General features: G+C 40.5%; 1 protein-coding gene across 8 annotated transcripts in view; it reads right to left on the bottom strand.

The window, feature by feature from the left end:
* Positions 1-20,620, bottom strand: part of nf1a (neurofibromin 1a) — a 113,384-nt gene that overhangs the window by 57,541 nt on the left and 35,223 nt on the right. For 5 of the 8 annotated variants that reach the window (XR_007808963.1, XM_018700445.2, XM_018700459.2 and 2 more), the window contains exons 19-28: positions 18,587-18,670; positions 16,466-16,855; positions 15,000-15,139; positions 14,290-14,412; positions 14,106-14,189; positions 13,892-14,008; positions 11,526-11,707; positions 11,223-11,434; positions 10,887-11,048; positions 10,702-10,799 (exon numbers count right to left, since the gene is read on the bottom strand). Coding sequence is in view for 7 of the 8 variants with exons in the window: in XM_018700445.2 (XP_018555961.1) it covers positions 10,702-10,799; positions 10,887-11,048; positions 11,223-11,434; positions 11,526-11,707; positions 13,892-14,008; positions 14,106-14,189; positions 14,290-14,412; positions 15,000-15,139; positions 16,466-16,855; positions 18,587-18,670 (1,592 nt within the window). In the remaining variant the exon portion in view is untranslated. Of the gene's footprint in view, positions 1-32; positions 1,374-4,502; positions 5,850-10,701; positions 10,800-10,886; positions 11,049-11,222; positions 11,435-11,525; positions 11,708-13,891; positions 14,009-14,105; positions 14,190-14,289; positions 14,413-14,999; positions 15,140-16,465; positions 16,856-18,586; positions 18,671-20,620 lie in introns of those variants that run through there. The other 3 variants (XM_018700478.2, XM_051065737.1, XM_018700425.2) reach the window with 3 other exon arrangements.

Below are 20,620 nucleotides of genomic sequence, written 5' to 3'. Positions count from 1 at the left end.
TAGAAAGAACTTTATTCATCCCTGAAACGAAATTAATCTGTCTAGTAGCTCATAAAGACAACAAAAACACTTCCACTCATCAACAATACAGTACTATTGAAATAGATTTAAGTAAATAAGCTAAATTAAGTGCATAAATTGAAATTTTAAATTAAAATAGCCCATTCCACAGTCCAGTCCAGTTGTGGCAAAGGTGATGTGTGTGTGAGTGTATGTGTGACTAAATACAGGGGTCTTATTGCCGTGGGGTTGAAGGATCTCCTGAAATGCTCAGTTCTGCAGCGCAGTGAGAGGAGCCGACTACTACAGCTGCTCCTCTGTTGCTCCAGGAGGCTGTGTAGAGGGTGTCTGCTATTGTCCACTACAGTACTTAGTGGGTCAAGCTGCCTCCCAAGCACACTGCAGCGTGGAAGAATGCACTGGCCACCACAGTGTAATAGAACACGGTCAACATCTGCACACACATCAAAGGACCACAGTGTCGGCTCTGCCCCTTCCTATAGGGGGTGTCAGTGTTAGAGGACCAGTCCAGCTTATCATGAGCCACTGATATATGTAGGTGTGCACCACCTCAAAGTCCTCCCCCTGTATGGAGACTAGTTGATGAGGTGACCTCTTTCTTCTGAAATCCACAAACCATCGCCTTGGTTTTGGCTGTGAACAGATGGAGACAACACTTATTGCACCAATCCCTAAAGGCATTAATAAGGTCCTTGTACTCCTGCTCCTGACCACTCCTGACACAAGCCACAATAGCAATCAGAGTATTTTTTGTATGTGACAGGACTCAGAGTTGTATTTAAAGTCTGCTGTGCAGAGTGTGAAAAGCAACGGTGCTAAAACATTCCCCTGTGGAGCATCAGTGCTGCTCCTGACCATCCCAGAGACACAGCTCCCAAGCCTGACATACTGAGACCACTCCATCAGGTAGTCTGTTATCCAGGAGGTCAGGGAGCAATCTACTCCCATCCCCTCCAACTTGTCTCTTAGTATGAGGGGCTGGATAGTACTAAAAGCACTTGAAAAGTCAAAGAAAAGGATCCTCACACAACATCCCAGCTCCTCCAAGTAGGTGTAGACCCAATGCAGTATGTAAAGAACCACATCTTCCACTCCAATGCAATGGCTGCTTGCAAACTTCTACAGAGCCACAATAGAGAGCATCCTCTGTCTCAGTGTGACAATGTGGTATGGCAGCTGCATGGCACAGGACAGAAAGGACTTGACCCGGGTGGTGAGAACAGTACAAGGGATTGTGGGATGTCCACTCCCAGATCTGGCCTCAATATATGCTAACCGGGTTGAGAGGAAGGCCAGATGTATCGCTGTGGATCCCACTCACCCAGGCAATGGACTGTTTGTACCTCTTCCTTCTGGAAGACAGTACAGAAATATAAAAACACGCACTACCAGAGTGAAAGACAGCTTCTTCCTCAGAGCTGTGAAATCCATCTCCCCCCCTGCAGTCACACACACACACTCACTCACCATGCCTTAAAGACTGGAACTTGCACTGTGCTGCACTTTTATAGATTCCTCTGCTGCTAAGCCAGTTCACATATTATTTCATCTTATTTTATTCCATTTTATTTTTGTCATCTTTTGCACATATGTATAGTGTGTCAATAGTGTGTTTATAGTTAATATTTTCACACTACTCATCACCTTGTTGGTCAGTTTAACCTGCTGTTGTAAACTGACTCTGTGTGTGTGTGTGTTTGATTTTCTATTCCTGTGGGGACCTTAACCTGAGATACCACTCACCCTGCGGGGTCTAGTTTTCCCTGTGGGGTATAAATCTTGGTCCCCACAGGCACAAGCATTGCAACCAATAGAAAACAGCCTGCTGATATGCCTAGTGCGGTTTTCTTGAAAAAAAAAAAAAAAAAGGTCCACACCAAGTAGGGTTTCCTGACATGTGTTTGGGACTGCGCCCCTAGTGGTCATTGATGGTATTGTATGGTGTGTATATCAGTATGCTTCATATTTTATATAGATTAGTACAATTTTATGTGATCAGACTTTAATTTTATTGAATAATTTGGCCTTAAATCATCAGGGGAATCCATTTAATCACTGTAACTTCCTTTCAAAGCAGTCTTATTCTTTGAAAAAAACAAATTATACAAATTTTGATTGCCATAACTATATAAAAATATGCCTGTAAATACAATCAAGATTTCGATGGTCAAAGGTCAAGGTCAATGTGACCTCACAAAACATGTTTTTGGCCATAACTCAATTAATATTACTAATTATGACAAAATGTTAAACAATTGTCTAATAAGATAAAATGATGAAGTGATGACATTTTCTGTGGCTTTCTGGCCTCCAGGCTGTTCTCCCGACCAGCTTCACCTGTCTATCCAGCCTCTTAGATGTCCATCAGAAGTGTCCACCCTACTCTGTCTTTATCCTGCCCTCATATTATACACCAGAGGGCCCCTGCTCTTTTAATCTCTAGACCCCCTCCTGCTGGACTTGCTTCTTTCTTGCATAGGGATGTCTGGAATCCATCCATCAAGGGTGGGATACAGTCACAATCTGACCCTCTGTTTCCTTGGGCCCCTGTCTCCAGCCTCAGGCCATATTCCTTCCTTGACTCACCTTGCTCTTGCTGCCCACCAGATGTGTAAAGACATTTCTCCCTGTCCTCACTCACCTGACTGCCCTGCCTATTTGCACACCTGGCTCCACTTATCATCAGCCTATTTTATTATTTTTAGTTATCAGTGAAATGGAGGGGATGGGGACGGAAACGCATAGGCCTGTCACCAACTGCTCAAATCACTTCTCATCTCAAAAAATATTAATGTAGTAATAATAGTAATAGTAACAATCATTAATATCATCATCAATATTAATAATAATATTACTACTAATAATACATCAAATTTCTATAGTGCGTTTCAAGACACTCAAAGACACTTAACAATATAACAAAAGAAAAGAGAAACAGTAAAAAGAAATGAGTAAATTAAATAAAGTTGTAGTTATGTAAATGCAAGGTTGAACAAGTGGGTCGTGATTAGTGATTTGAAGGTCTGTAAAGAGTCCAAGTTTCTGATGTGTAGTGGAAGGGAATTTCAGGGGGTAGAGGCAGCAGCAGTGAAGGCTCAGTCCCCCAAGGTCTGGTGCTTGGTTCTGGTGATGGGGGTCAGGAGGTTTGAATCAACAGATCGGAGACAGCGGGAGGGAGAATGGTGGTAGAGGAGGTCAGTGAGATAAGAGGGGGGAAGGTTTGAAGGAGACAGTTACACACTGAGGGGGAGGGAGTGACAGTATGACCATCAATGAGGATGGAGAAGTCCTGGGCTGAGGGCGTAGACTGAATGAATGAATGGATGAATGCATGAATGAATGAACAAATAAATAAATAATGGAGGTCAAATGCAGTGTAGCACTGAAAAGTTCATTTTTATGAAATAACCTAAATAAAAGTGATGGCTGCAGGGATTAAATGAGGGACATAACCAGTATCACTGTATTTGTGCAGTTCATGCGGCCATGTTACTAGATTTGCTGGAAATTAGCATAAAAGCAGGTAGGTCGGGGCCTGCGACAGCCATTGTGTTGTGGGTAGACGTAGTACGTTCCATGTCGCTTTGGGTTATCCGCCATAGATAGGCTACATTCCAGTTCAAATTGCCCCCATCTCCCGTAGTCTAGCCATTTTATAGGCCGTGACTGCAACATGGGAAGTGGTTGATGGAAATGTATATTTTCAGCAGTTTTGTAGCATAGGCCTAATTAATATAAAATCATCGAAACGGACGAGCTTCCCCAAAGCAAATTAGTTGAGGATTAGGGGAATTGTTGGGCCCAAAACAAAACTGATATAAATCACAGAAACATAAGATAGAGAACTGGCTGTACAATGGCCTCTTGCAATATTCAGACTGATCCGCTGATTTAACAGCAGAATATGTCCATACCTGGATAACTAGACTAGGGATCGACCAATTATCGGCTGGGACGATTATCGGCGCCGATATTTGGCAATTTGACGCATATCAGTATTAGCCGTTTTTTTTAATCCAACGGCCGATAAGAGATCAATTTAAAACTGGGTTATTTTGGCTCTGATGCAGCCGCACCTCTCTATCTGCAGTCACTACGCTGTCTCCAGCATTGTCCCACCCACAGCACCATCTGATTGGTTACACACAAAGCAGCGGCAACAGCCAATCAGCAGTGAAAGCTGTGCGTGCACAGTGCTCACACACACTGAACAAGTCTGCTTTTTGCACCACAATCTTGTGCTGCTCAACTGGGACTACTAATTGATTTGAGACTCACATTTCTTTGCAAATTTTATTTAACTTTGTTTTATTTACTTTATAAAATTTCAGGAAGCTATTTATTTATTTATTTAAAATTTCAGTTAACTTTATAAGAGAAGAGCTCCCTGCACTTTTTGTTTTTGTTGTTTTTTTTAACTTAAAACAAAGATAAGTGAAAGATAAAATAACATTTCAGTTATATTGAAATTTTGGAAAACTTTATTTACTGTAGAAAACTTTAGGGAGCTATTTATTTGTTTAAGTTTTCATTTAACTTTATAAGACATGCTGCTGAGCCTGGGAGCTCCCTGCACTTTCTGTTAGAATTTTAAAACAAAGATGTCTATTGTCTAAGATAAAAAAAACATGTTGCAAATCTGAAAAGCTGTTTAATAAACATATGCTTAAAGGCATTTAAACAAAGTTAAGTGCTGGAGTTTGTATTATTCAGATTTTTGACACCAATATTTTCATTTTTACTGCAAATGAATATCGGCTCCAAATATCGGTTATCGGCCTCCTTGACTATAAATAATCGGTATCGGTATTGGCCCTGAAAAAACCATATCAGTCTATCACTAAACTAGACCTATTTTATTTGAAAATCACCACTGCTAAAATTCTGCTGACTCAGTGAAAAAACATTATATTTCCTGTAAGTTTCTTCACAGTAACAGCATCAGCCTTGTTCGCCAGTGGAACACTTTTAATGTGTATCTCATTTCATATGACAGTAGTTTAATAGAATATTCCATCATGTTATTTTTACTGGCCAATTACAATGTAGGTGTCCTCCCAGGTGATTAGAATTCACTGCAGCTACAGTGAGATTGCTTCTTCCCCCATGTCTCTCTCTATTGCCTATCTATCTGTTTATCTATCTATCTATCTCCCTACATATACACACACACACACATATACAGTTGTCCTCAAAATTATTCATACCCTTGCTAATTTTTTTGATTTTTTATTTTTGTGATGAAATGACAAGTTTGTTTGTGAGTTATATGTGACCAACAAGTGAAAGAATGACAACAATACACAATTCAAGAAACTCTTCATTTCAGGAGTATTTTATGGATTCCCAAAAAATACCATGTTCAAAATTATTCATACCCCTGACATAATCTCAACAAACATGTCCCAAATGTGTTAATCTTTGTCCAGTAGTTATGTCAAGATGTTACAATGGAATAAATACCTTTAACATTGTTGACCAAATGTTAAACACTGATTTAAAAAAAAAAAAAAAGCATCTTTCCAGAAGAGTATAAACAGAGGAAAAGTGTTGTGGTCATTCTCCTACATCAACATCTTGTGCATGTCCACAGTGAAGGAAAGGGTTACAAGGCCGTATGATGTCACTGTGGCAACTGTTCAGAGCATAATCAACAAGCACAAGAGGTTCAACACTGTTAAAAACCTCAGCAGACGTGGCAGGAAGCGTAAGGTGTCCCCCAAACTTGCTGGAGGTCATCTGAAGCAAGATCCCAGCTTTTGGTCAACCATCCTGTGGTCTGATGAGATGAAGTTAGACTTATTTGGCCATATGGATGCTGAATATGTCTGGAGGAAGAAAGGAGAAGCATACAAGCCTAAGAACACTGTGCCTACAGTCAAGTATGGTGGTGGAAACATAATGCTATGGGGATGCCTCTCTTCCAGTGGCACAGGGAACCTCGTTAAGGTCCAAGGAATCATGAGAAAGGAAGATTACAACCGGATCCTTGATGAAAATATCAAGGAATCTGCTGAGTAACTCCAGCTTGGCCACAACTGGACGTACCAGCAAGACAATGATCCTAAACACACTGCCAAGATAGTGAAGAAATGGTACAAGGACAATGATGTCAACATCCTAGAATAACCAAGTCAGAGTCCTGACCTGAATCCCATCGCGAACTTGTGGCATCACTTGAAGACCAGAGTGATGCCTAGGAAACCAACCAATCTGACCCAGCTTGAGGCTTTTGCCAAGAAAGAGTGGGCCAACATCCCACAGGAGACATGCAGGAAGCTTGTGGACACGTACAAGAATCATCTAGAAGCAGTCCTAAAAAACAAAGGCTATGCTATTGACTATTAAAGAAAGACACTGCACTAGGGTATGAATAATTTTGAACATGGGATTTTTGATTTTTTTTTAGGAATCCATGAATAAAATACCCCTGAAATGAAGAGTTTCTTGAATTGTGTATTGTTGTCATTCTTTCACTTGTTGGTCACATATAACTCATAAACAAACATGAAAAAAATAAAAATAAAAAAAAAATCACAAAAGTTAGCAAGGGTATGAATAATTTTGAGGAAATTTAAATTACCGGACAGTAAATTGAAATTATGAGATAATGTCAAAATTATGAGATAATAAGTCAAAATTAGGACAAATTGAAATTATGAGATGATAAATGGAAATTATGAGATAAAAAGCCATAACTATGAGATAATGTTGAAATTATAAGATACTTTCACACAACACTCAAAGTAGCAATTCTTTGGCATGACAACAAAATGGATTGTGAGCTCAGTGAAGACTATTTTAAACAGGGCTTTACAACAGATGGAATACTTAATTTGCTTGCTGATTCACACTGGATTATATGGAGCAAACACACCCTTAAAAAGAGAAGAAGCTCTTGTGTAGACAGAATAAAAATGATGTGGCCGAAGTGGCAATCTTCATTGAACAGCAACTGGAAACATCTGGTCAGTGTCATGGTTACCTTATTTAGGACAACATATTGTTGGCATGGCGAGGACAGCTAGGTGCGCCACTGGAATGCATGCAGACTTATCCAAATTATTACCTCAATTTCAATATATCATCTAATGATTATGACTTACTATCTCTTTGACTTAATGTGAGCATTTTTTTTTTCTTATACTAGTGGAAATGAGCTTCCATAGGCTGAAAACATTTGAACATCTAAATAAAATACGATGCTTTTATTTCAAAGTTGCAGACACAAATGGTAAGTATTACTGTAACAGCTGAGAAAGATACTGTCTCTGTGTGTGGCCAAGACAAAGTACAGAATTTTCTAATCACTCTTTAGCTAGTTTAAGAAAAACATTGTACACAGTGCTTTCTTTATCTGCACTATCAATTATGAGGCTAATAGTGTGCTGTGTTGCCTACTAACTGACATTATCTTGTATTAATATACTCATAATTCCTTATTTGAACAAGATCCTCAAGATCAAAGAAAATGCTGCAACTTGTTGAGTCTTACAGTGACCATCTTAAAAGAGGTAGTTCACACACAAAAGATACTAGATGTTTTAAGTATCTTTATAAAAAAAAGTGGAATCAAAAGATAATACAGTGCAGAATTTTCATGCCCAGTTCACATTTTAGCAACGTTAAGACAAACTTAGAAACTAAGCAATTAAATGTTTTCTCTCTCAGTACCACCAGTGAAACAAACTGTAATGCAGTGCACTGTTTAGAACATTAGGTAATGTACGGAAGTCTATCTAGATGGCTTACATTCAGACAGTGAAGGTGTGTTATCAATTAGCTGTAGTAGACTACATGCACTGGAATATGTGCACATTAGTTTAACTTGCTTTTGTGATAATGGTGTCAGCGTTGAAAACATGTCAATAGTTCACTGTAACTTCATAAATATGTATTTTGGGTGACTACCATTCTCAGTGACAATACACCACCAGTCTTTGTACTTTAACTAATAAATATACAAATGATGGTTACAAAGAAGTTCATAGTTGATAGAATTCATATCAATCGTTATTACATACATCATTTCAGGTATTACCTTTCAGGAACAAGTTATGAGAGTCACTGCTTAATAATGTCACACGTCTTACTGTTTGCACAGCTCTTCATCAATTTACGATTACCTGAATTTGTTTTGAACATCTTTTTGGTACTCATTGTTACTATATGACACAAATATGATGGACATAGTAATAATGGAAATAGACTACCAGTTATTTTAACCATATAACAGGTATTTCAAACACTACTTAAAATGCTATTACTAATACTTAATTTAATCTTTATGAAAAAGATTGCATTATTGTCATACAGTGTTATGGTTCTGGCTTTATTGGTTAAATGGCTACATTAACCAATGAGAGGTGTTATCTTTCACTGAGACTCCAAAAGCCTGATCTTACCTGAAGCAGTTAAAAACATCTGATGTCGCTCCCTTTCTCACTCACCATAGATAGTAATAGGTCAAGTCAATGCGTTGTTTCCATGTTTATAAATGCTGTCACTTAAAGAGTCATTTGCTGCCAGAGTTCATGAACAGACTGCTCACCTCTTGAGGTTGACAGATTTTTGCTAAGCTGTTTAATTTCATATTGTCAATCGTGTAAATCTCAGGGTCTCACTATGTAATAATATGAATATGGTCCACTTAGCCTATCATTGTTTAATATTTGTATTTTTGTACAGAATTAATGTTATTTTTATTAGTATTTGCCTATATCGGTGTGAGCAGACTCAAAACACATAGTGAATCCATGATAGCTAGATATTAGCCTGACCCCAGTCCCATTCTGAATATGGCAGTGCAGATCTGAAACTAGGTATATATGGCACCAGGCAAAAGAAAAAGCTGCTTACTGACCAACAGCAGGTGATCATCAGTTCTTAAGAGTCTCAGAGATAGACACCACCTCTTTTTAAAAAAGCGGTTGCTGTGGTATGTTTTTATGACATTGCTGACCAACATTACATGTGACTAAGTAAGTCTCATTACTGCACAGTTAATTGTAAGTAATTGAATTGCTGGTCTCCACCCCCGATTTTCTTTTTTCATCTTGTCTTTTAGAGACCTCAAAGTGGAGGAGCTGGTCAGGTGGGGAAGTTCATGCTACAGAAAAGACCCTGAAAGCTGTCACTGAACCTGGTAAGGTACCTGGCAAATCTGAGTGTGCTGCCCGCATTAAGGCCTCACCTGAAGCACTGAAAAACAGAAACTTAAAGTGCAAGAAGCATTTACTAAACAACACTGCACCCGTTCTTTCTATTTGCACTTATTGTGCATGTGTTGAGGATACATGTGTTGATATTATAAGTTCAGCTTAAAGCCACCTGCACAAGAGCATACCTGTCATGTATGAGCGAGTGGGAGCTCTTATTGTGAAGTGACTGCTACGGTTACTCATGAATAGCATGGTGGATGTTCCTAAAGTAATACTTGTATTGTCAAATAACATATACAAAGATAGAACTTGGGACGCACACGAGACACTGTTCTTTAAAGTTTTGTCAGTTTTGTTTAGAGGAAGCCTTTCTCCTGCTTCTGTCAACCTCTGGAAGGCTCCTCTGTGTAATGTTTGGTCCAGTGCTACCTTGTTGGTTGTGTCACCACCAGAAAACCTGTTTGTGAGTTGGCTCACTAATGCACTGTACTGCGGAGGGAACACATGAATGGGCCAACCGTGAATCCAGTAATTGCAGTAGTTTTATAAATTAAATAAATGCAACTGACATTTTGAAATACGTAAGTTTAGCCTGTCTCTACTTTTTATACAGTTGATCTGGGTTCCCCCAATAATCGCATTTTGGAAACACAGTCTGATGTTACCTGGAAGAGAACATTGTACCTGGTAGTTTACTGTAATATATTAATTACATTTTTTGTCTCCTCCTCTTTAAAGCAGTTCATATTTTTTGTATTTTCCAGGATATCAATTGGCTAACCAGTGTCAAATTTTTAATGATTTAATTTACAACATGCATACAATCATGAACTAAAAGAGTAGCAACAAGTAGAACATAAAGCAAAAGAAGCAGCAAAAGAAAAAGCTAAAATTCAATTCAAAAATTGGAACAGGAGTGGGGGCGATGGTCCCCACAGGAACTAAAATTCAGGTTTACAATTTAGGTTTGAATATTTGATGTTTCATGTGATTTTCGTCTTAGCAAAAATTTATTAGGAATTTAGAAGTTAAAATCATGTCCCTAGACCACTCAGAAAGGGTGGATCCCACCAAAACCCTTCCAGTCAGTTGGCCCCACGGGGTAGTAAAAACAGGTGTGTATGTGTGTGTGCACTGTGGTATCCACAATCAGGGAATTTCAATGGTATTGCTACCAACTACCTAATGTCTGGTGTGGTGACATCCTTAGATGGTGTTGTACAGTGTGTGTTCTCTGCTGCTCATTCAGTTAAAAATCTCTGGAGCACTGGAGACCAAACCTAAACACTGAGTAACATTTATGCATGGAAATTTTACTTAAAAAATTACTTCCCAGAATGTTTTGAATATGTTTTTAATTTTGGCAGTTTTATACAGGATCCTCTTACTAACTTTTAACTAGCACAGCTTCATCAGGTACAGCTAATATTGAGTTGTTTTGTTCAATGCTATTTATGACTGAAATTCCTCTGACAATATTCATATCACACACAGTCAGAGCAAAGATGCCGGCACTCACCTGGTGGGGTCCACCTCAAAGCTGATGTGTTCTGGAGTGGTGATTACTCCTCTTAATAAAGGCTCCAGCAGCTTCTGCAGATAAGCTGCTCCATACACCTGGAATAACACACCACCAAACAGGGTTAGACACTTATTTGATTTTAGACATTTATTCCATGACAGGAGTTGTGCTTTGTTTTCTACCTTGAAACAAAAGGTCATTATTTTGCTGGCCAGGCTGTTTCCTCTGAACAGTGTCTGCATGGAGTCAGCCAGCTCTACCTCTTTAGAGAACATGTTCCACAGCAGCTGATAGAGGAGGTGACGGGAGTCAAACAGAGTCACCAGGACTCGGGCTAGTTCATCCTGCGAATACAGGAAACACACATACATAACTACAGGAAAAAAAGGAGAGACTTCTGATATCTTAATGCATCACTTTATGCTCTGTATGTTCAAACATACCTGTGCTGAGCAAAAACATTTTCCAATTCAAGTCTCATTCCCACTGTCAATATAATGTCAAAAAGTGGTACACACCCACTGAGAGCCAGGAACCACGTTAGCCAGTGCCATGGCGATGGGCAGCTCTCCCTGGTCTCCCATCATGGTGACCAGTTCCACCAGCCTCTCAAAGCGGTCAGCCAGCACCGTCTCTGCCAGCGTGTCAAATTCTGTTCCCTGCTGCAGAATCTTGGTCAGCACCTCCATGAAGGTGGCTCGAGTCTGCAGGTCCTTGTGGTAGCCCAGACCTAGAGAGGAAGAAGGAAGTGTTGATTACACTGACACAGTTGACACAACTGACATGCTTCTCACAGTTGTAGTTAACTGTGGCTGACTTACCGATAGAGTGCATGAGGCCACTGTCTACATTAGCGTTGAGCAGATTGGACATTGCCAGGACAGTGCAGTGGCGGAGGGAGGCCAGTCGTCGAGACATTCCTCTCTTTCGTCCCCCTACCGCCTGTCCCTCATCCTCCACCTCACTGCAGTCATTCAACAGGTTCATGAACAGGGTGAAGTACCTGCATAAATACCAGATCATCCATTAGAAGAGCCTTCCCTGTGCAAGTCATTTACCACCAGTACACAGGCCTACTTTGATTTTGCACACCTGAATGATACTGAACATTTTTTTGACACATTTCAGACATCCAGTTGTACTTGTCAATAGTCCAAGAATGGTTTAATGGAGGGTAACTAGACTTGGAAGTAGATACTTGAAGGCCTTTCTCCTCTCATCCAAGAGGCTTCTTCAGCTCTGACTGACTGGTGGAGACTCAGCTATTGAACCTCTGTGGGTCTTTATTGAAGCTACTACTGATGTCACTTGGTTTGCTGGTTGGATGGCCTCCTTCACTCCTCTTTCAAACCACCTGTCCTCCCTGTCTGAGCTACATACACTGTTGCTCCCGAGGTAGTGTCCCTTATCCTTCAGAGGAGGTGACTGATGTTTTTATAGAGTACAGAGGATGTTGGTTGCTCTCTCCTCCCTGTGTCCCTGTGCCCCATCCCAACATGATTTTAAAAAGTCGATGACTTTGCCAACACATCTTGAGTATACAGCCATCACCATGAAGAGCTAACATTACCTTTTGTGTTCCTCAGGGCTAGACACTAAACCCAGCTATGCCACAACACACAACACAACAGTGTGACACCTACAACCTATGAGCCAGAGGCTACTAAAAGACATTCTCCAACTCATCTGCTCACCATCCTGTGTGCTGTGTTCGTACTATGGCCATCCAGGTCGGTGGTTTTTCAAGATCACTTACTTTCAATTCAGCAAATAATAGTAAAAAATGCACTCTTGAATGAAGAAAGGAAATCATTTAATACATAATTATGAATTATTAGCCAGATCATGCTCCAGCCAACTCCAGCAGTCTCGCCAGTGTGGCTGGAAATTTCTCTTCCTTCTCGTATTTTCAACACTCTTTAAGCGTCTTTTTGCCTGACCCTTGTCTGGGAACCAGACTTTTTAATAACATTTTATCATCTATGACAGAAAAGAAGAAAATTGACAGGAGAATCTGATGATGCAGCAGAGTGTTGTTAATGTTTTTGCATCAGGTGGCAGCTGCCTTTCAACTATAATGCACTGGTATACAGGCACTTATGAAATGTTGATGTTGCGGCATTAAGTAACAAAGGTAGCTGCACAAAAAAAGAGACTCCTGCACATTTCATCCAAGGATGGACTGACTTTGCTGGATACTGAGCCATGGGGAAAGCAAAAGAACTGCCAAAGGAAAATTATTCAGGATGCAAAGTAAAACCAACAAGCAAATTCAGCTGACATACAGGCCTGTCTTGAAAAACACAAAACAGCCCGCTTATAATATGCTAAACAGGAGTCAAAAAGACCTATGATGAAAAGTACACCATCCCTACTGTGAGGCATGGAGGTGGCTCTCTTAATGTTTTGGTGGGTGTGAGATACAGTGGAACAGGGAGTTTAGTCAAAATTGGTGGCAAGATGAAGGCAGCATGTTATCAGAAAATATTGGAGGACAATTTGAATTCCTCAGCCAGGAAGCTGCACATGGGACGAACTTGGACTTTCCAACATGACAATGACCCAAAACACAAGGCGAAGTCAACCCTTCAGTGGCTACAGCAAAAGAAAGTGAAGGTTCTGGAAATGTGTTTTGCCTGATTACTCATCCTTCCCTTAAAAAATGGTACACATTATTCAAATTCTGCCAGGGTATGCTAACTTATGAGCTCAACTGTATACAGGTGGCTTTTTGAAGAACATATGATAGATTAATATCAAAATACATTTACAAATAGCAAAATGACCATGTGATCACTTCTGTGCTGCTCTTGTCAGTTTTAGAATTAATTCCATTAAAAGGTCTGAACACAAAATGTCCTCTACAAGTTTAAATATCTGACTGTTCAGAATTCAGAAATTCAGAAATTCAGAAACATTCACACTGAGTGGAACTTTAGTGAACTGATCAGACAAGGCACATCGCATTTTGCAGTAATTTACTGATTTAGTTATTAATAGTCTTACTCATTATTTTGTATCTGCAGTTTGTAAACTTGCTTTCTGTGATGCCAAAGCACTGCTGCCACTCACAGCTGCTGGTCCACCAGCTTCATATTTAAATATCTTAAAATATTTGTTGCTGAGATGAATTTAGGATCAGATGCTACAGTGCCACAGAGGAGGTTGAGTGCAGGTGTGCTCCTACTTGAGGAAGAGCTGAGATTTGGCCTCCATCAGTTCTACTCCATCCCCTTCCTCTGGCTGTAGAGGAAGACCAGCTAATAGAGACACCACTGCCTCCATACTGGCCTGGTCCAGGTCCCTGTACAACAAAGACCCAAAACACAAGACAGTGAGGACGGAGCTCTCTCAGTTCGTTACATTGTATTAGCTGAGTTGAAAACATGACAGAACCACACCTCGTCAGGCACTTGATGTCATCATCAGCGGCTTGGTTGGAGGTTCCCATCACCCAGTCTGTCAAGTACTCCACCATCTTGTTCCTACAGTATGAGTAACATTCATGAGAATCTGACACGATGGCACAGGAAGCTGGTGGGGAGTCATAGAGGTGGCTCTGTCAAACATCCATCCATCACTGACCTGAACTTCATCTCCTGGCAGAAGGACAGGTCGTCTCTTCTCTCCATCATCACCTCCACCAGTTGGCACAGCTTGGTTTTGATCTGGATGGCATGGACCACATTGCCCAGGATGCGCACATACCTGAGGGGGAGGGATGGAGCACAGGTCAGTCAGCATCTCAAAAACACACAATCAGAGCTGGTCATTTATCCAAGTGTGATGATTCTATTAATCACTGCTCTGATCTTTCAGGGCCAGTCTTTCCCAAGTCCTTTTCAAATCAGCTTAAACACACACAGGAGCAGACACAACAACGTACATTCAGAGATCAATAGACAGAAGATGGTGTCTAACAGCTAGTTTTGCAAACTGACTAACTTACTGTAGTGGCAATGGGGTCTGTTTTGGACAGAGAAGAAAACTGTCCTCAGTAAACATCATCTACTTCCGATTCATTTTCTGAATAAAACACTCAGGAAGTGTCACTGCCTCATTTCAAACAGTAACATGTAAAATGTCCCAGACGTCACTGCAAGGTGTTGCCAAGTCCAACAGAAATCTGAAGAGCTACAACATCTCTCTGCTGTTAATGTTCACTATCACTACTGACTGAACAGAGACTAAATGAGGACTGGACATAAGGCTTGTGTCTTATGTCAATGAGTCAATGAGGTTCAGTGGTGCAGTCTCCATTCAGACAGTTCCTGGGCCAAAAGAAAAGTCCTGACCTGACCAGGTTGAGCATCATGGTCTCGATGCTGGCCTGTCCCAGGTGTTCAGAGCTGCCCTCTGTGTGGTTATCCAACAGGTTCTTCATGATGGCTATGGTTTGCTCCACAAACTGGGTATTAGTGTCATTTATAGGAACCTGGAGACAGGAGAACCAGACAGACACATAATTGGGGTTTTATACACATCTCAAAACAACGTAGATGGAAAATACTGATTTTTAAAAAATACTGCAGATTTTTATTTTAGAACCAAGATCAGAGATTTATCAAAGATGTCCTGTCACAAACCAGACGAATGACCTGGTTTAAAGAATAATTTATCTAATACAAAAACTGATCAAGTAATTTAAACCTTAGGCAGAAGAATTTTTTTTAATATCTGGAAAGATCAATAAGCCATGAAATGATGATACAGATGGGTAGAAACCAGTTTAGTTGTTTCTACGTGAATTAGTACTTTTTTTTCTGTATGAGTCCTGGTGCATTCTGGGAGATTTAGGGTGCAGGTACTAGGTGCGTTCGAGATCGACAGCGCAGTCAAGTTGGACTCATTCAAGGTATTTCCTGCAGTGTGACTGAACGACAGCATTTGCCTTTTACCAGTTGTTCTCGCAATTCATCAAATATATTGAACACATTGTGGAAAATCTGCATAGCTAACTGTTCCCCTCAATATGTCAGACTGTTTTGTAAACCTATAGCCCTACACATATTTAGCCAAAGATATGTTGTTCTAAACATTTCAGGTCAGAAAAATATGAAGAAGAAAAGTAAAAGTATGAAAACATCCGGGATGATGTGTTGAGGTGCATGGGGAAAAGTTACACTTGGAGGGATCACTTTTTTAAATCTCTGTTTTAGACTAGACTTGAGAATAAAAAAAACTGGCCACCACATCACCAGGAGAGAGAAAAGAGGTGACATATGAAGGATAAAAAATGTGATCTATAAGGGCATTACTTCTTCTACAATAATAAACTCCTCAACTAAACTGATTATTATTAAATCAGATGTATAATATGAGCTGTCAGAAGGAGATCAAATAAATTAAATCAACTTTGGAAGAGATAACTATGGGAGGTAACTGATCTAAAGTTCTCAGAATAAAAACATACTACACTTGTCACACAGGTGAAGTCGGTGCAGCTGGAGGAGAGCAACTGCAGAAAACTGAGCAGAAAACTGCAGGTGCCTTACTCCTGGGAGCTTTTAATGTCATGTAACATGGTGAGGTTACCCAGCACCGGGTTGGACAAAATTTCTAACCAGCATACATTGTTTTATGCCCAAGATGCATCATGTCAAGTCATCACTGCGTAGCGCCTCATGAAGTCAAACACACCTAATATTTGCCCTCCAACAGTGTCTTAAATTGACTCCACTCATCAGGTCCATTGTTTTTATACAAGTCCAGTACAGACCATGAGTTTGTGCTACATGGTCAGAGTCAGAGCTGCACTCACCGGTCCCTGTGTGTCAAAGAACTTGCCAATGCTGTTCCTCAGCTTATTGAAGAGCATGGGGTAGAGGGCAGGGCTGAGCTCCAGCCCCAGCAGGTCTTTAACATTGGTGCGAACGTGGAGGCCAACCCTGTCGTGGCCACAAACAAGCAAGACCAGCAGCCGGTCCAGGAAGCGGCTGACGGGCGTTTCGTTTGAGGCCGACGAGGAGCAGGACGAGGCCGAGGCCATGGGGTTGGATACATCGCAGGGGCCCATGGAGATCATTGAGTGTTTACGCTCACTCATGGGGCCCATAGGTGGGCTGTAGGTGGCCGGGCCAGGGGTGCTGCGTTGCTGGAGACACACGCCGCCCAGAGCACACAAGAAGCCTGTCATGTTGATCCACTCCTGCTGTGGGTATGGGGTGGGGGTGGGGGGCAGAGACAGAGTCTGAGTTTTCACCTGCACATGTTTGATGAGTTTACCTGTGTGAGGCTGACTCTCACTGCTGGTGGAGACAAGAATACTTTGAGGAAAATGCTAAATGCAGTGGTAAATTGTGCCCTGGATGCTCATTTTGTATTTAATTGTTAATGACGTGATTTTACAGTGAGACACAATCAAGTAGTTGAAGATTTAGCAGTCAGACAGGTGAAGTTAGGCAGAGGCAGGGTTTGGACACCTAAAACAGACTGAGAGAAGCCATGTTCCACAGCATGATAATCCCTCTCTTTGGTGTGGTGGTTTAATTAAAAACCTGTTTAATTCAAATAAATACATAAATGTGGGAATTAATGACTTAGGATGAAAAACGACTACAGACTTTTCACTATTTGAAAACTAAGTTATTAAAATTCCAGGTCTGTTTAGTAAAGTTACTAATCTGCACACTCATATCTTTGGCCATTGTACAGACTAGAGATGTAAGTATCATCACAACACCATATTATATCGATTCAACGGACAACAATTCGATGTTTGCTGGCATCACAAAGTCTGCTACAATACAATTTCAATTTGATTCAATTCAGGAGCCAGCGATCAATATGAAACAATATCATATGCTGATTTAACACAATCACTTTCATTCATAACAAATCCCAAAAAGCAACTAAAACATCATTTGACTTTATTCCTGAGCTCAACCAGACATTTAAATGAAAAACAATATTCTCTTTTAAGAAAAATAGATAAATTCTGTTCACTATAAAGCGCATTCTGATAACAGCTTTAAAATTTTTCACATTCTATAAAAGAAAACTGAAAGAACATTAAATTCCTATTTGTATACACTAAGCAGGATATTGTGTGAACTTTACTATTTTGAGTCTCAAACTAAATATTTTCAGTCTTCCTGTCTCATAGCCACGCCCTAGACCTTCGGCTATAGCTACATTTTTTCCTCATCAATTCACCACTCATTGTTTGGAGGTGTTCATACTCAGGCGGAGGAAGACTGCCAGGGGAATTTCAAAATAAAGGCGAGTCTTACAAATGATTATATTGTGACAGACTGTGATGTGATACGTTATGTTAGTGTTGGGTTAGTGAAGAAGCGCTGTTCAGACTGTTTAGTTGAAGTATTCTTATTCCAGGGTAAATGAACATCTTGCCAGCTCAGACGCAGTGAAGCCTGTCTGTCATGTCAGCTGCCTGTAATTGGGTATGGAAAAGTATGGAGACGGTATTTGGATCTTTGCACAGAAAAAGGAGCTGAAAGTGAAAAGTTAAGGGGTTTTGTTACTTTTGTCAGCATTTGCTTTGGCCCACAGTAGCCTGTGTTATGGCGTCTCTGTGCTTGGCGAGGGACATCACAACATGTATGATGTTAGATCAATGCTATGGGCTGGATGATCATTGAGTCGATGTACCAATGTAGATCAATGTTACATCAATAAATGGAAAATGGAATATCAATGGAATAGCATCTTCATTTTAGCTGGAACCAGCAACTATTGCATTTCAAATCTGTCCATCGGGTGCTCAGGGCCTTGAAAGCTTGAATAGAGTAAATGCTTATCTGGGTGTTATATGGCGTAACAAAGTGTAACAAAGTTTAACCTGCTCTGTCTGATGGTATGTGATAGACAGAGAGATGAAACCCTGTCATAGTGAGGACATGTCCCTCTGTAACATCCTTACCTGCCCATCATCAGCCTTGTTTTTGGGAAAGTTGAGAATCTGTTTGGTGGCCTGGTCCCATTTAGCATACGTGTCCTCCCAAGCCTGAGGGTGGAAACAAAGACAATCAGCTGTACATTAATGGCAGAGCACAAACAGAGATAAGATGCTCAACTGATACGATACATGTGGAAGTACTGTGCAAAAGTTTTGGGCAGTTTTAGGCACTATTGGTGTGGATGCTGTCAAAAATAATCCCATGATTAATTTTCATTCATTAATTAACCTCATGCAAAGTGCAGTAAACAGAACAACCTAAATCAGATCATAACACCTCAGTACACCTGTATTTAGGTAATTTGTTCCAGCATCTTAGAGAAGTTGCCTCACTTCCTCTGTGGATTCAGGCTGTCTCAGTGTCTTCTCTCTCCTCATGTAATCCCAGACTGACATGTTTCAGATCATAGCTCTGTGGCGGATGGGCCTGTGTGTTTGGACTCACTGTCCTGCTGCAGAATTAATCAGACACTTCTGTGAAGGTACTGATTGAGGATAAGAGTAAAAACATCTACAGTGCCTAAAACTTTTGCACAATAGTGTATCTGAATCATACTGTCAGTACTGAAAAACTACAAGAAAATCCTCTGTGATCTAAACCATCTGAGATTCATCTGAAGAAGAAAGTAAAAGCCACAGGAGTTTGAACCTTGGTTCCTACAGCTTTAGGCAAATTAGATCTAAGACTTTTAAAGACTTTTTTAATGCCACTCAGAATACATTCTAAGGCGAATTTTACTAACAAAAATCTGAAAAATAAATAACAGGTGCAACAACATCAGCTGCTCAGGTTTAAAGACAATTTTGTCCATATATTTTTTTTTTTTATATAAATGGCTGAACAAAATGAATCAACAACGTGTGCAAGATGTGCACATCCCACAATATTCAAGGTGCTGAACCAATGAAAACCAACAGATGAAAACAGACCAACAGTCCTAACACTGCAGCTACTCTAAATTAGTCCGCTGGGACATCCACCAGCTAGCGTGAGGAGGAGAATGGAGCTTAGGGCATCACTTTGCTGGTGGATGTCACAGTGGAGTTTGTTTGTGGCAACTGCAGTGTGTGGACCTCTATCTGTTGTAATCTGTGCACAAAATGAATTGAAGCTGCAAGCAGCTATATTTTCTTCTATGATTCAAATCCAAAATTCTCTCAAGACAAGTAAAGGTTTTAAAAAATGTGGCACCACACCCACACACGAGACCCACATCAGAAATCAAGTTCCATGACTTATGACATAAATGCCGAGTTTCATGAGCATCCAAGTATGACTGCCACCTGAAAAGTGCTAAAAGTGATTAGGGGGCGCTAGAGAGCTGCTATAGCATGCCCATGGCCAATTGTGATATCAAAGTGCTTAGGTGTTTAAACATGCGTGCAAAGTTTTGTGAGTGGTTGGACATTCTAAAAGCCTCAAAACTGTATTTCATTCGTAGAATGAAAGTTGCCCAGTGACGCCTGTCGGGGGACCTACAGCCGCGGGTCCCCGCAGGTCGTACAATGCAGTTCTGCAACTGCGTGACCGCCAGACACAGAATTAATGAGTCAGAAGTCCCTTACTGTCCCTATCAGGTGGCGCTATATTGGCATGTAGATGTGTTCAGGCCATGACAGTAAGCAAACATGTCCAGATTGTGGCAGATTGGACAGTACATGTGGGAGTTACAATAATTTCCTGTTTGACGGCGAAGCATCGAACCTCACCACGGCACCACAGCAAGGGTGTCCCTTCACAATTCAGCACCATTATGATCTTAATGCTTGTCTTACCACATTTGAGGTCAATCAGATCAAACTATTTAGATAAAACAGATCATTTCCTAATGCCAATAGGTGGTGTGATTATATCTGTATATTGGAATGTAGATGTGTTCAGGACAGATCTGTTGACAAAGCTGTGAAATTTGGGGCAGATCAGACAAAGTATGCATGAGTTACATCAACCTCCTGGTTAATGGTGAAACATCGAAAATAAGCAAAATTTGTGTAATA

Source organism: Lates calcarifer, linkage group LG21, assembly GCF_001640805.2.
Source record: "Lates calcarifer isolate ASB-BC8 linkage group LG21, TLL_Latcal_v3, whole genome shotgun sequence".
Lineage (NCBI taxonomy): Eukaryota > Metazoa > Chordata > Actinopteri > Centropomidae > Lates > Lates calcarifer.
Note: the sequence above shows the minus strand (reverse complement) of the source record. Positions and strands in the feature narration are given on the sequence as shown.